A 12,914-nucleotide genomic window follows, 5' to 3' on the forward strand; every position below is an offset into this window, starting at 1 on the left:
AGGGCTTCCTGTTGTAGAGCTTTGCCCTATAATATCCAGTTTGGAGGCAGACAGTCTAAATCAATTCTCCACCTTACGGCCAACTTTCTATGCAGGGAGCCCAGGAATGTGACTTGAGAAATCTCTGACACAGAACAAAGGCTGCTGCCTGGAGCACACGGGGACTCTTGCTCCTGCACAGCCTCCCAGCTGCCCTCCCTCCTGCTGGGGGGCCACCACAAAAGCCTTTTCTCATTTACAGAGCTGAGCATCCAAATTTGGAAGCTGAACTACTGAATGTTTTACTGGAGCAAAGTGGTGATAGTGGAAAATCTCCCACCCTCCCTCCTGCTGCCTGGTCTTGGAGAGACTCGTGTTGTCACCTCCACCAGCTCTAATGCAGCTTGTGACAGGCTGCCAGCATCATGGCAATATCAGTGTCGTTTCTACCTACACAGCATTGCAATCTGGCAGAGGCAGGCAGAGAAAAAGCTCCGTGTGGGTGGCTTGTCGCTTTGTTCCTTGTCTCTGTGCTGCCCTGGTGGGACGATACTGGGCAGGATGCTCAGGTCAAAGTATGGCTTCCCTTCTTAGTGAGAGGTGGAGTGGGGAAAAAATGCATTTAAGAACATTTTTAAGAAAACGTATGGGCTATGTTTGCATTCTTTTTTTGCTAGGAATAGAGGGAAAGTTGTTGTGAAATGTTTTTCCTTCCACCCTTTTGACCTCCTCTGCTGCTGTGTGCCCTCTGCGTCACACCAGTGGAAGCTGTGTCCTCAATGCTGTTCTCGGTGCTGTCTGGGATCCTCAGTGTGTGAACAGAAGGCTGCAGAGCCATTCACATGAAGATGATTGGGGGCTGCAGCACCTCTCCTACAAAGACAGGCTGAGGGAGCTGGGCTTGTTCAGCCTGGAGAAGAGAAGGCTGCGGGGTGACCTCATTGCAGCCTGCAGTACCTAAGGGGAGCCTAAAACAGGAGGGGAGTCAACTCTTTGGAAGGGTAGATAACTGCAGGACAAGGGGAAATGGTTTGAAGTTGAGGGAGGGAAGATTGAGGTTGGATGTCAGGGGGAAGTTCTTTACTGTGAGAGTGCTGAGGTGCTGGAACAGCTGCCCAGAGAGGCTGTGGATGCCCTGTCCGTCTCTGGAGGTGCTCAAGGCCAGGTTGGATGGGGCCCTGGGCTGCTATGAAATGTGGAGGTTGATGGCTCTGCCTGTGGTGGGGGGTTGGAGCTTCATCATCCTTGAGGTCCCTTCCAGCCTGGGCCGTTCTGTGATTGCAGTGCGTTTTGCAGAATCCTGTTTGTCCAGCCTGCCTTCAAAAGCAGGTGGCAGGAACCAAAGCACAGCTTCCCTCGTGCGTTCTCCTCCAGCCTGCTGCTGGATTTGCCTCTCAGCGATGCGCTGTGGGCGCCCATCAGCAGAGCCGGCCCTCCTTTAACCCGCTGCCCTCCGTTTCCTTCGCCAGGTCTCATCCTAGTGAACGAGCCCTATTACAACGAGGCAGGCTTCGACAGCGACCGGGGCCTTCAGGAGGGCTACGAGAACAGCCGCTGCTACAACGAGATGACTCTGATCCGGGTGGTGCAGTCCATGATGCAGCTGCTGCGCAGACCCGTGGAGGTTTTCGAGCACGAAATCCGCGAGCATTTCCGCTGCAACGGCTGGCGCCTGGTGTCCCGCATCGAATCCTGGCTGGAGACCAACGAGCTGGTGGAAAAGAGCCACGAGCAGAGCAACGGGGCGGATTCTGCCTCCCTGCTGTCTGCGGGCAGCGCCCTGGCCGAGAGTCCCGGAGACACGGTGGGGGAGCGCGGCGGTGCTGAGCTGGGAGCGGCGGCTGAGTTCTCCGACTCGGCGCCGGATGGGAAGGAGGAGCTGGACGAGGCGGAATTGGCGACCTCGGCGCCTGGCGATGTCCACCAGTACTCAGACTCGGAGAGCGCGGGCCGAGCCAGGGGGGTGGACCTGGCCAGAGACCGAACGGACGAGGGGAAGGCTGCCCAGGACTCTGCCTCGCAGCCGAGCGTCAAACCAAAGAAAAGGAGAAAGAGCTACAGGAGTTTCCTTCCGGAGAAGAGCGGTTACCCCGATATTGGGTTCCCCCTCTTCCCTTTGTCCAAGGGGTTCATTAAAAGCATCCGTGGTGTCTTGCAGCAGTACCGGGCTGCCTTAGCAGGGGCCAATATCCCAGAGTGGACAGAGGAGAAATAGACCGTCGGGTTAGGGACAGGCAGGTGCAGAGGAGAAGGGAAAGCAGCAGAAAGGAAATTGGCAAATGCTGTTACCAGTAAACTGGCTTCTCCTTCCAGCTTTTCTTCCTCAGCTTGGTTTGTTCCAAAGAAGGTGGTAGGCCTGATTTGCTCCTCCGAGGAAAGGTTGTCTACGCATGAATTTGCCCCCAGCCCTCCTTCCTTCCCCCTGCCCCACACACGTGCTCCTCTTGCGAGTTTGACCCTGCAGTGGTAAGATTGGAGACCCGCACAGAAGCATCTTGCAGCCACGTTCCCTCTGCACTTTCATCTTGGGGCACCTTTCCACGCAGACTTTTCCCACCCAGCGGATTCTGCTGCTGGGGTTCGAGCCAGAAGCGATTGCTGTAGGATCTGGAAGCGAAGGGCGCTGCCCTCTTTCATTTTTCTCCGCATTACCGTGGGTTTTCTGAAGTCTACCCAAGCTCAGACGTTGGATTGTTTGCATTGAAGTTGTCTGCACCGTACGGAGTTGCTCTAGTTGTAGTCGTTCACCGATAGCTATGAGGTTCTTCTGATCAGAACTGAATGGGCAGAACCAGAACTCTGTGCTGCCCTGGTAGTGCCGTGGGGTTTCCATCTGCTCCTGTGACTTCTGCTCTTTTCTTCTGGAATCAGCTCCACCATCCACAGCCTATTCTCCGAGTAAGGCGGACTTCCCTCTCCCCACCATGCATGCCTGTCCTCTAGAAATACATGAGATGCAGGGTTCTGCCTCTTTACTTGCTCAGCTGTCTGAATCTTCCCTTCGGTCCTCCCTGGCAGCACTGGGTGCACCTCAGCTCCCAGCCTTGCCTGGCTGGGGGGGGAGCACAGCACACCTGCTGCCTCTCCATCACCTGCTGCTGCTGGGTCTGGGGGGCTTTCTGAGCCAGGGCCGCCCGTAGGACAGGAGCTCATGCAGTGTGGCCGACTCCTGTGGGAGCAGCACTTTGTGGTGGTTCCTCAACCAGTAACTGGAGCACATCACACACTGGCACGGGCTGCTGCTCTTTCCCCCCCCTGGCCAGCTGTTTCCTGCGACTGCCCGAACCTGCTGTGGCTGGTAGGGTTGTGGGCACAGCACATCCTATCTGTGTGCTGCTACACTGCTGCTGGGCCTCTGGGAAACAGCTGGCAGGGCAGCACAGCACTGATGGAGCCGGTGACCTTCAGCACTTTGCAGCAGTGACCTGCAGGAGCAGCAGCCTCCTGGCTGGGTTCCTTGCTGGAGCCTTTGTGTGCACGCACTTAACGTTCACTTCTGGAGCTGGGGAGCTCAACACTGCTGCACCCACAGGAGCAGTCAGGCTGTGGGGAGCTGGGAGAGTTCAGCAGTAAGGATGGAGGCAGATCCCCTTCTGTCAGTGCGGCTGCGTTCCCTCCATCCCAGCCTGGACGCGGCCTTCTGACACCCAGCCCAGCAGTTTGCTCTCAGCATCTCCCTGCTGTGCTTCCTACCTGCACTGTGGCTGTCCTTCACCCCCTCCACACGGCTGGGAAGGAGCCGGCACCCAGTGCTTTTGGTCAGAGGGAGAAAAACCCTCCATGGCCACAGCTTGACTGCTGGCCCAGCTCTGTGTCCCTTTGCTCTCACCAGAACGCGACGCTGCCATGGGGGGCAGCGTGAGCTGCTCAGAGAGGCCTGTGCCAGGTTTTCCCCATCGCTTTCTCTTCCACTGATGATCAGCAAAGAGCGTTGGCCCAGGGCCCCCCCGGGAGCAGGCATTGCCCTGCAGGGGGGCTCAGCCCCCACCACAGCACGGAGGTTTACAGATTTTCTAAGCTTTTGATAATGTGAAGCTCCCTGGTGACCAGGTTGGTGGTGAGCACACTGCAGCTATGTCATTTTTTTTTTTCGTGTATGTATGTAATATTTAAGGGTAACAAAAAAGGCTTAAAACCTTAAAAAAAATAAATAATAATAATGATAATAATTAAAAAGACACAAAAAAAGAAAAAAAAAAAAAAAAAGCCAAAGCATGATGATGCATATTGTTAGCCTTAAAACTGGCTACACGACTGTGTGATGTACAAATCCGAGCAGCCTGTAACTGTTTTAAGTGCTGGGGTTGGGGGAGAAGCATTACAAAATCAGTTTGTAGCCTTTGAATTCTGTACAGTATTTAAATGAAGAAAACAAAACCAAACCAGACCCGACCATTGAGGCCATGCTTAGAGGTGTGTCGTTCACGTGCAGATGTGGATGCTTGGTTGCTTACCGATATATGTATAAAGTGCTGTGTGACCATTAAAACTTTTTTTACCTGCAGAATTATTTTTTTGTTGGTGGTGGTTTGGCTAACCGAGGTGTAATAAAGGAGGGAAGATGACTTGCCATTAAATTCCGCCTCTGTGAGTAGTTTGGGCTGTCGGTCTCTTTTCTTTCCCCCCCCCCCCGTTCAGCCCCTGGCTGCAGGCTGTGCTGGGACCCCCGGCTCTTTGGGGAGAACAGCCGCGCTCTTCTCTCCATTCCCACCATCCTAATTGCATGCTTTGTAGATGAATAAATGTGTGGTTTGCCCTCCTTTGTGCTGAGAGCAGCAAACGAGCTGTAATTACCGCAAGAAGGCTGTGATCCGCCCCAGCCCGGCTCCTGGGAAGGGCCCCTCGCTGGGCTGTGGGGGGAGATGCGGGCTCCCCGTGGCTGCGTTCAGCCTCACCTCCCCCCCTGCAGGCACCGAACGCCCAGGCTGCGTCCTTGGGTTGGGTTTGGGTTGGTGTTTTTTGCAAACGCTAAATATTTATTGCATTTCTCACAAGAATAAACTCTGCTTCTACGGGAAGCTTTGGGTAGAAACACTCTTTAAAAAAACAAAACCAACAAACCAACAAATGATTGATGTCTCCCGGTAGATCGTTGGTCCTGGCTCAGCCCGGCGGGGACACGGGCGGTGCCACCGAACCTGGGGCCGAGGCTGTGCCGGCGCAGCCGCCCAGGACCGGGACGTCGTACCGATGGCACCGGGACGGAGCCGGCACTCGAGTACCTGCCGCGGCTCGTGGCTCGTTCCTGGGACGGCGCCGTCCCCAGGAGGGTAAAGCTAAGCAAAAGGCCGAGTGCCCGCGGGCAAGGGGGGCTATTGCTGGAAGAGGAGGTTCCTGAGTGCGAGGAGGGCTGCGCGCCCGCTGCCGGCCCTAGGAACCGGTGACCACGCGGCACGGGTGGCCGTGGATCTGCCCCTGCACCGGCTCGCACGCCAGCGCCTCCCCGTCCACCGTCATGATGCCGGCGCTGCCCCGCGGCTCCAGGCGGAAGGCGCGCACCGGGACGCAGTGCAGGTGGGGGCAGTTCAGCTCCAGATGCGTGCCTCTGCCCATGGCCAGGAAGATCTTCAGCAGCGCCACGCGGCTGATGCCGGCCCTCACGTAGAAGAGGTGCATGCAGCCGTCGTGCAGCCGCGCCGCCGGAGCCATCAGCAGGTTGGTGCCCAGGTGGGACTGGTAGATGGCGTAGACGCAGACGAATTCCTCCTCGGGCACCACGACCCAATGCGGCGGCACCGGCTGCCCCAGCGGCGCCAGCAGCGCGTCGGAGAGCGGCTCCCTGTCCCCGCCCAGCGCCTCCGTCCCCGCCGTCGGTGCGGCCCGGCGCGGCTCGGGGTCCCTGGCGCTGCCCGGCTCGGTGGCTGCAGGCAGGTAGGAGAGGCGGCCCTGGTAGACGCGCAGGCGAACCAAGCACTGCAGCGTGCCCAGCGTGAAGCGTGCGTTGCCCAGCCGCCGGTACTTCTCGCTGTCAATGTCCACGTCGGCGATGAAACCCCATCCGAAGCCCAGGAAGGAGAAGAAGCGTTTGCCTGAGGCTGTGCTCAACGAGACCAGGTCCATCGGAGCGTGCAGCCCCTTGCACAGGATGAAGGTGCAGTTGGTCAGCAGTTTCTTCTTGGCCACGTGGTCATTGCTGTGGGGGGCAGAGAAGGGTGAGCGTGGGCTGTGACCCCCCCTAAGGACTCTGCCTTTGTGCCATGGCTGGGACACGTCCCAGCTGATGATGGTGTCTGCTGGGGACAGCTTCTAGGAGAAGCACAAATCAGCTCCTAGAAGGGAACCGATGCACCGAGGCTGATGGTTGGGTATGGTTCCCACTGAGGTCTTTCCCAACCTGGAGGATGCTATGGGACTGCTGGGCCAGCCCCAGTCCCACCCCAGGGGTATGTGACTGTGCGACAGGATCAGCCACAGCGCTCCATGGAGTGAAAATGTGGCACATTCAAGGCCTGGAGAGGAGCTGTAGAGCCCTGTAGAGCTCCAGCTCCCCCTGTGCTCTACAGGGATGAAGCATGCTGGGCTGGTGTCCCCATCCCACCCCACTCACCCTGCATAGTAGTTGATGGAGGCAGCCAAGGCATTCCCAGAGCCCCCAGGCAGGATGCACAGCGGTGTCTGCAGGGCCTGCTCCCAGTCCGGCCGCTCCATCAGCCCATTCAGCACCTGCAGGAGGAAGGGGGGGGGCAGCTGGTGGTACGTGGGGTTGCACAAAGACCCCAATGACCCCACAGTGCCCTCAGCAGAGGCTGTGCCGCCCCAGTGTCTTCCAACAGGGTTCTGTCTCCGCATCTCCCCCTGTTTTGCCCCCAGCCCTGGCCATGGGGTGACAGCAGGCGCTCACCTCGTGGAGCAGACCATCCCCAGACATCACCACCAGCACATCCCACTGCGACAGGTCTTCATCCTGCACCTTCTCCTGGGCGTGGTGGGGTCTCTCTGCAGTGCAAGTGAGAACACAGAGTCATCCGCCCGCTGCCACCCTGCATGGTGACCGCAGCCCCATAGGAGCCCATCCCAGGTGGGTGCTGGGCAGGAGGAGGGTCCTCAAGGACTCACCAGTGACAAAGACGGTGGGTGTGATGTCAGCATCAGCCAGCATGGGCTGCACCACTGCCTGGAAGTCCTCAAGCGCGCGGCCAGCGCCGCTCTGCGGGTTCAGCAGCACCAGAGCTCGGCAGGGCCGGGGCAGCACCCCATAGCTGGCACCTGGGGGGAGCAGGGGGTCAGCACGACGGGGCTGGTGGGCTTAGTGAGCAGCTGCTATGGTCCTAAGGGACACGGAGTGCTGATGGGGGTTAGAGGAGGTCTGCGCTGAGAGATATGGGGGTCCCCTGCGCAATGAGCCAAGGGCAGGGGTTGAGGGCTTTTGGGGGGGGGTCAAGCTATTGATTCCCCACATCCAGCCCTGCTGGAGCAGGGCCAGCACGGACACCTGTGCTGGCAGATGGATGCTTTGCTCCCCACGGGGCTCAGGTTTCGCACACGCAGGCCCCATCCGGGCTGTAATTACAGGGCTGGTGCGGGCTGTCATTGCTCCATTCCCTGCTGTCCCCACATCCCCAGCAGCAGTCACTCTGTGCCCTCCCTGAGCACTGCTGTGGCCCAATGGCACCCAGCAGCCCCTGCAGGCTCCATGCGAGGACCAGAGGGACGCAGTGTGGGCACAGCACTGTGATGCTGTAGGTCTTGCCCTGCTGTTGTGCCACAGCTCCTTGGAGCCCAACGGCCCTGACAACAAACACAGGTTCTGGGGGGCTCCGCAGGGCTGAGGTTTTGCCAACTGACGGCACGCAGCCGCGCTCCGTCAGCAGCAGTGAGTCACGAATGCTGACAGCGTTTCCCAGCACAGCCTGGGAAGCCCCTTGCTCCACTCGCCCGGAGCCGTGAGTGCAGAAACACGCGATGAACGCAGGGCAAAGGCCACCGGGGCTGCACACAACCTGAGGGCGCAGCACGGAGCCGTTCTCCTGTCCTGCAGCCTGGGTCCGGCGCTGGCCCTCACCCGATGTCCCCTGCCCTGCCCAGCTCCTTATCAGCCGGCAGCAGATGGGACTGGACGGGACCGGCTGCCCTCGGGGCGCTGCCCGCAGCGATGGCCGCAGCTCAGCTCTGCACCACTCCGGCCCCATTGGAGACACCGAATCCCCTAGGGGTGAATGCAGCCCCACAGCCGGCTGATGGGGGCTTTCTCCCCTCTCCCCGCGGCAGACGGGGTGGATCTCCGCGTTGTCCCTTTCCCTTCCACGGCACCGGCACTTTGTGGGCTATGGGGGAGGTGGATGCAGCGTCAGCAAGAGGAAGGGGCACCGCTCTGCCCCCACCCCACGTGCCCCACACACGGCACACGAATTGCCACATCGTCCCACAAACCGCCGCAGTGCACGAGGAGCCGACGTGTCGGGACCAGCCTGCGGGTGACCCCATCAGACCCCACCGACCCCATAGGGCAGGACGGGGCCGGCACCCCCCACGCAGTCGTCGCCGGGGGATCTTTCATCCCTGGGGGCCATCAGGAGGAGAAACGGGCTCCGTCCCCAAGGATGTCGCTGCGGTGCGGTGGGGCGGGGCGGCTGCCCCCCGCTGCAGGCACGGGGTGCCCCGATCGCCCCGCACTCCGGCGCCCTTATCTGCCCCGCACACAGCACGGCCAGCGCGGGGCGTGGCGAGAGGCGTCCGTAGCGCAGCTCTGAACCGGGGGAGGAGGTTCGTAAATCCCCGGCGAGCGGAGAGCTGCAAATCTCGCACCGCTGCGTCCCTCGGCAGCGCTCCGCACCGCCACGCCACGCCGCAGCCCCACCGCGCAGCAGCGCCGGAGCCCGGCGGCTGTCCGCTCCCACATCGGGCCTCGGCTTTTTCGCTTGTTCTTATTTACAGAGAGCGGCAGCGAGCTGTTTTCTAGCTGCGGCTCACGCGAAAAGGCTGCATTTTAGAACGCGGGCAGGAGAGCGATGTGACAGCATCCCTCCCACCCACCGGAGCGGTGGCTCCGCTGAGCAAAGCGAGGCGGCCGCGGTAACGCTGCGCTGCAGAGGGATTCAATCTCTGCTCCAACGCGGCCGGAGGACACCGGGGGACGTCCTGCATCCTCTGCCCCTTCGCGGGGCTCCGGGTTGGGGGGGGACGACGGAGCTCTGTGCCCCCCCGGCGCTGCGCTCCGTGTGTCAGCGGCGGACTTTCCCCCCTACGGACGCCGCTTTTGTTAAAGCTTCGCTACTCATTAAACCGCTGGAAGGAGGCGGCGAGGACAGGGCAAAAAGGCCCCGCGCTGCGCGCCGCCCTTTTGCTTTAAGGGAGAAAGCGGGGACGAATGGAGGGACCTCACGGTGCGGCGCGCAGCGTCCCCCTCCCATAGGGCCGGCGGAGGGGGGGGCACACGCGGGTTCCGTCCCACGCGTCGTCCCCCAACCCCTCTCCCCATCCCGACACCTCAGGGCTGCGCTCCCGCTCCCCAAATCCCCGCACACCCCGACACGGGAGGGCTCCGACCCCCACCTCCCCTCTGTCCGTGGGGACACAAGGCGGTACGGCGGAGCCGCGCCGACCGGGAAACTTTTTCTCCCCGCATCGCCCCCCCCCGAGCCCCCGGCCCCCGCCCCGAACCACGCGCGGAGCACCGCCGCTTCTCACCGTCCCGCGTGGGCGCTGCGGGCAGCGAGAGCTCTCGGATGCGTTGGCTCCAGGCCTGGGCGATGCGGAGATTCTCCTCGGCGTCGGGGTGTTGGGAAACGCGGAAAGTCCTCTGCAGGCGCTGCCGGGCGGGGGAACCCCATCGGGCCTTACGGAACGGGTAACCCACGAGGGAGAAGCAGGCGGCGGCGGGGCCGGACGGGAACGCGGCGCTGCCCACGCAATCGGCCAAACGGAGCGCCGCGTCGGGGCCGCCGGGACGCAGCACCTGCAGCTCCCGTTCGGTCAGAGCGACGGACCACGAAACCGAACCGGGAGACGATCCCGGGGAGAAGCGGCCCCGCAGCAGCACCGCACCGCCGTCGCCGTGCGGGGGAACCCGGCGGCCGGCGGCCATCGGAGCGCGGAGCGGGGCCGGCACGCACCGGGAGCGCCGCCCGCCGCTGCTCGCTGCTGACACCCGGCGCGCTGCTCGGCAATGGCAGGAGGCGGCCCCATTTAACACAACACCCCCAACCCCCCCGACGCGCGCAGCCCGCCGCCCGGCTTCGGGTTCCCCGAGGGCTGCCCTACGAGGGGCGGGGAGGGGGAAGAGGGCGGCTCCCAGGGATCCCGGCCGAGGTGCGGGATGTCCCGGCACGGCCCCCGCCGTCCTGCGCCTGCAGGTGCCCTCTGCCCCGCGGGTGCCCTCCGCCCTGCGCTGCTGTGCTGGCAGTCACAGACCGATAACCACGAGCACGGGTGCCGCGAGCCGGCCCAGATCCCACAACCCCAAGCACGAACCCCCGTGACCCAGCGTAGACCCCATAACACCAAGCCCAGACCCCACAACCCCAAGTGACCCAAACCCCCGTGACCCAGCATGGAGCCACAACCCTGAACCCAAACCCCATAACACAGCACAGACCCACAACTCCATGCCCAGACCCCACAACCCTAAGCCCAGACTCCTGTAACGCAGCACAGATTCACAACCCTAAGCCCAGACTCCCGTAATCCTGAGCACAGACCCCATAACCCAGCACAGACCCACAACCCCAAGCCCAGACCCCATAACCCTGAACAAAGAGCCAAACCCAGTGCAGACCCCATAACTCCCAGCAGCAGGACACAATACTCCTCCCACTTCCAGCAGCCTTCTCACTCCAGTGCCCACTGAAACCCACCCTATAGATTCAGGGAGGACGGGGGGACGAACACCCAGACGGGCACACGGCAGAGCTGACCGGCTTTTGCTTTATCGGGATACCTAAAAACAGAGGAGCCCCACAACGGGCTCCGATGCTCGGCACTTTCCTGCTTAAAGGCAGAGGGGGGCGGAACGGCCCTTGGTTGGGGGGGCGCGGATCCGAGAGCCGCGCAGTGCTGGGGGAAGGGAGGGCTGTGCCGTGGGTCGGAGCTCCCAGCCCGCACGGTGCCGGTGCAGGAAGCAGCAGCACGCTGCCAGCCTTCCTGGTGACTAACAAACGTTGTATTTCCGCTCAGCACGGGACGCGGAGGGAGGAAATGAGAACGGCTGCTGGCAGGTGGGAGCGTCTGGGGCTACGTTGGGAGTCAGCTCTGTGCTGTGCTGTGCGGTGGGGGAATGGGGTTCCGCCTGCCGGCCCCTGTCCTGCCCCCGTGCCGTGGGGAAGCAGCACATCTCCCCCCGCGGCCGATTCCACACCATCCTGCAGACACCGCTTGTCTGCCCCCAGACACAGGGCTCGGTACAGACATGGCATTGCTTCCATCACGGCTCGGTGCTGACTGGGGTCATCTGAATGACAGCAACCTCAACTTGCACGGGAGGATCTCAGTGCTTGGGAATCTGTGGGCATTGGGTTCATCCCGACCCACCTGGAGGTGGCCCCGCAGGGGCTGGTCCCCATCATCACACACTTGTCACAGTGTATCCCCTTGCCATGCAGACATCAGCTCAGGCACCCCCTGCTCCCTGCCGGAGGGCTGCAGGATGCTCAACTTGGGGAAACTGAGGCAGGAGAGGCAGACAAGGTTTGCCAAGATCTGTGCAAGAATCTGAGGATTATACACGGCAATTAAACCCATCTCTGCTCTGTGCTGTCCCTGGTCTCTTCCTGCTCCCAGGCAGCGAGTGAGATGGTTTTCTTTGGGGAAAAAATGCAGGGAGTGCCAGATCCCCACTGCCCCCACCACTGCTCCCCCCTCTGGTGTAAGGCATGATGTGGAGTTCTGCCTGCTGCACAGAGCCTGTGGGAGCTGTGTGCTGTGGGAACTGCAGCCATTTGTGTCCCAGATGCTCCCGATGCCTGCTCAGCCTGCATTGGTTTCTTTCAGCACGGCACGAGTCTCAAGGTGGAGCCAGAAATAGCAGTGATGTGCTGCACTGGGGTTGGCCAGGCTGCAGGTCTTGGCAGGGGGACAGGTGCTGGTGCTGCAATGGGAAGCTTCCAGCAGGGGATGAACCAAGCTGGGGACACGAGGAGCAGGCCTAGAGCAGGAGGGGATGGAATCGCACGAGGTTTGGGGCTGCAGGATCTGGGATTGGGGCTACCAGCTTTGCTGCAGGGCACCGGGAAATTCTTGTGACTTTGTAGGGACAGCACCTGGATTGAAAAGCTGTACTGGAGACCAGAGCTTGGCCCAGGAGGGCTCTCAGCCTTTGGAACCTGGGCAGCTCCTCAATCCCAGCAGGAATCCCCATGCAGCCCAGCAGCACAGCGCTCACACATCACCCTGGCGAGGCTGCGAGCTGAGCTCATTCCCACAGCTGATGACTTACACAGAAATATTTCTGAGGTCACCTCCCTGTGCTCCCACACACCCCACCAAGCACAGCCCAGCACCGGAGCGCTGGAATCCAAGCGTGGCCGCTCCATCTCCCCGCTCTCCCCCAGATGCAGGGCTGTGGCAGCGCTTCCACCACTTCCCAGCAGCGGTTTCCTGTAGTGGGATGAGCAAAGGCATATTTGGGAGCTGACTCAGAGGCTGCAATGGGAACCACCTGGGGGACAGCAGAGCAGGCTGCTCCCACAGTAAGCACCGCGTGGCTCTCAGCAATGCTCAGGACCCCCCAGAATTGCCCATTCCCCCCTCAGCTCTTCTCAGGACCCCCCCAGCTCCACTCAGGGCCACCCAGCATTGCTCAGAACACACAAGCGCTACCCGTTCTCCCCCAGAGCCCCCTCAGCACAGCCTATTCTCACCCAGCATCACTCAGGGCCACTAAGCATTGCTCAGGACAACCCCTCCACTCCCCCCCCAGCACATCTCAGGACCCCTCAGCATTGCCCATTTCCCCCCAGCACAGCTCAGAACCTCCCCCTCAGCATTGCCCATTGCCCCCC

General features: G+C 61.3%; 2 protein-coding genes across 2 annotated transcripts in view; one reads left to right on the forward strand and one right to left on the reverse strand.

Moving 5' to 3' along the window:
- The window catches only part of UBE2O (ubiquitin conjugating enzyme E2 O), a 48,808-nt gene extending 44,616 nt beyond the window's left edge, over window positions 1-4,192 (forward strand). The window contains exon 18 of the mRNA XM_048964838.1: window positions 1,449-4,192. Within this exon, the coding sequence (XP_048820795.1) occupies window positions 1,449-2,194 (746 nt within the window). The 3' untranslated portion in view covers window positions 2,195-4,192. The remainder of the gene's footprint in view (window positions 1-1,448) is intronic.
- Window positions 4,193-4,932: 740 nt separating this feature from the next.
- SPHK1 (sphingosine kinase 1) lies at window positions 4,933-12,795 on the reverse strand. Its single transcript, XM_048964866.1, has 5 exons — window positions 9,607-12,795; window positions 7,036-7,185; window positions 6,821-6,915; window positions 6,527-6,642; window positions 4,933-6,112 (listed from the first exon to the last, which is right to left on the reverse strand). The coding sequence occupies exons 1-5, from the start codon at window positions 10,001-10,003 to the stop codon at window positions 5,350-5,352; spliced, it is 1,521 nt and encodes a 506-aa protein (XP_048820823.1). The 5' UTR covers window positions 10,004-12,795; the 3' UTR covers window positions 4,933-5,349.
- Window positions 12,796-12,914: the final 119 nt, after the last annotated feature.

This window comes from Lagopus muta, chromosome 18 (assembly GCF_023343835.1).
Source record: "Lagopus muta isolate bLagMut1 chromosome 18, bLagMut1 primary, whole genome shotgun sequence".
NCBI lineage: Eukaryota > Metazoa > Chordata > Aves > Galliformes > Phasianidae > Lagopus > Lagopus muta.

Coding starts and splice junctions, on each gene's coding strand:
- SPHK1 (XM_048964866.1), bottom strand. CDS start 10,003: ATGGCCGCCGGCCGCCGGGTTCCCCCGCACGGCGACGGCGGTGCGGTG. Junction 6,916..7,035: donor ACCCACCGTCTTTGTCACTG/GTGAGTCCTTGA, acceptor CTTGCACTGCAG/AGAGACCCCACCACGCCCAG. Junction 6,113..6,526: donor TCCATCAACTACTATGCAGG/GTGAGTGGGGTG, acceptor TGCCCCCCACAG/CAATGACCACGTGGCCAAGA.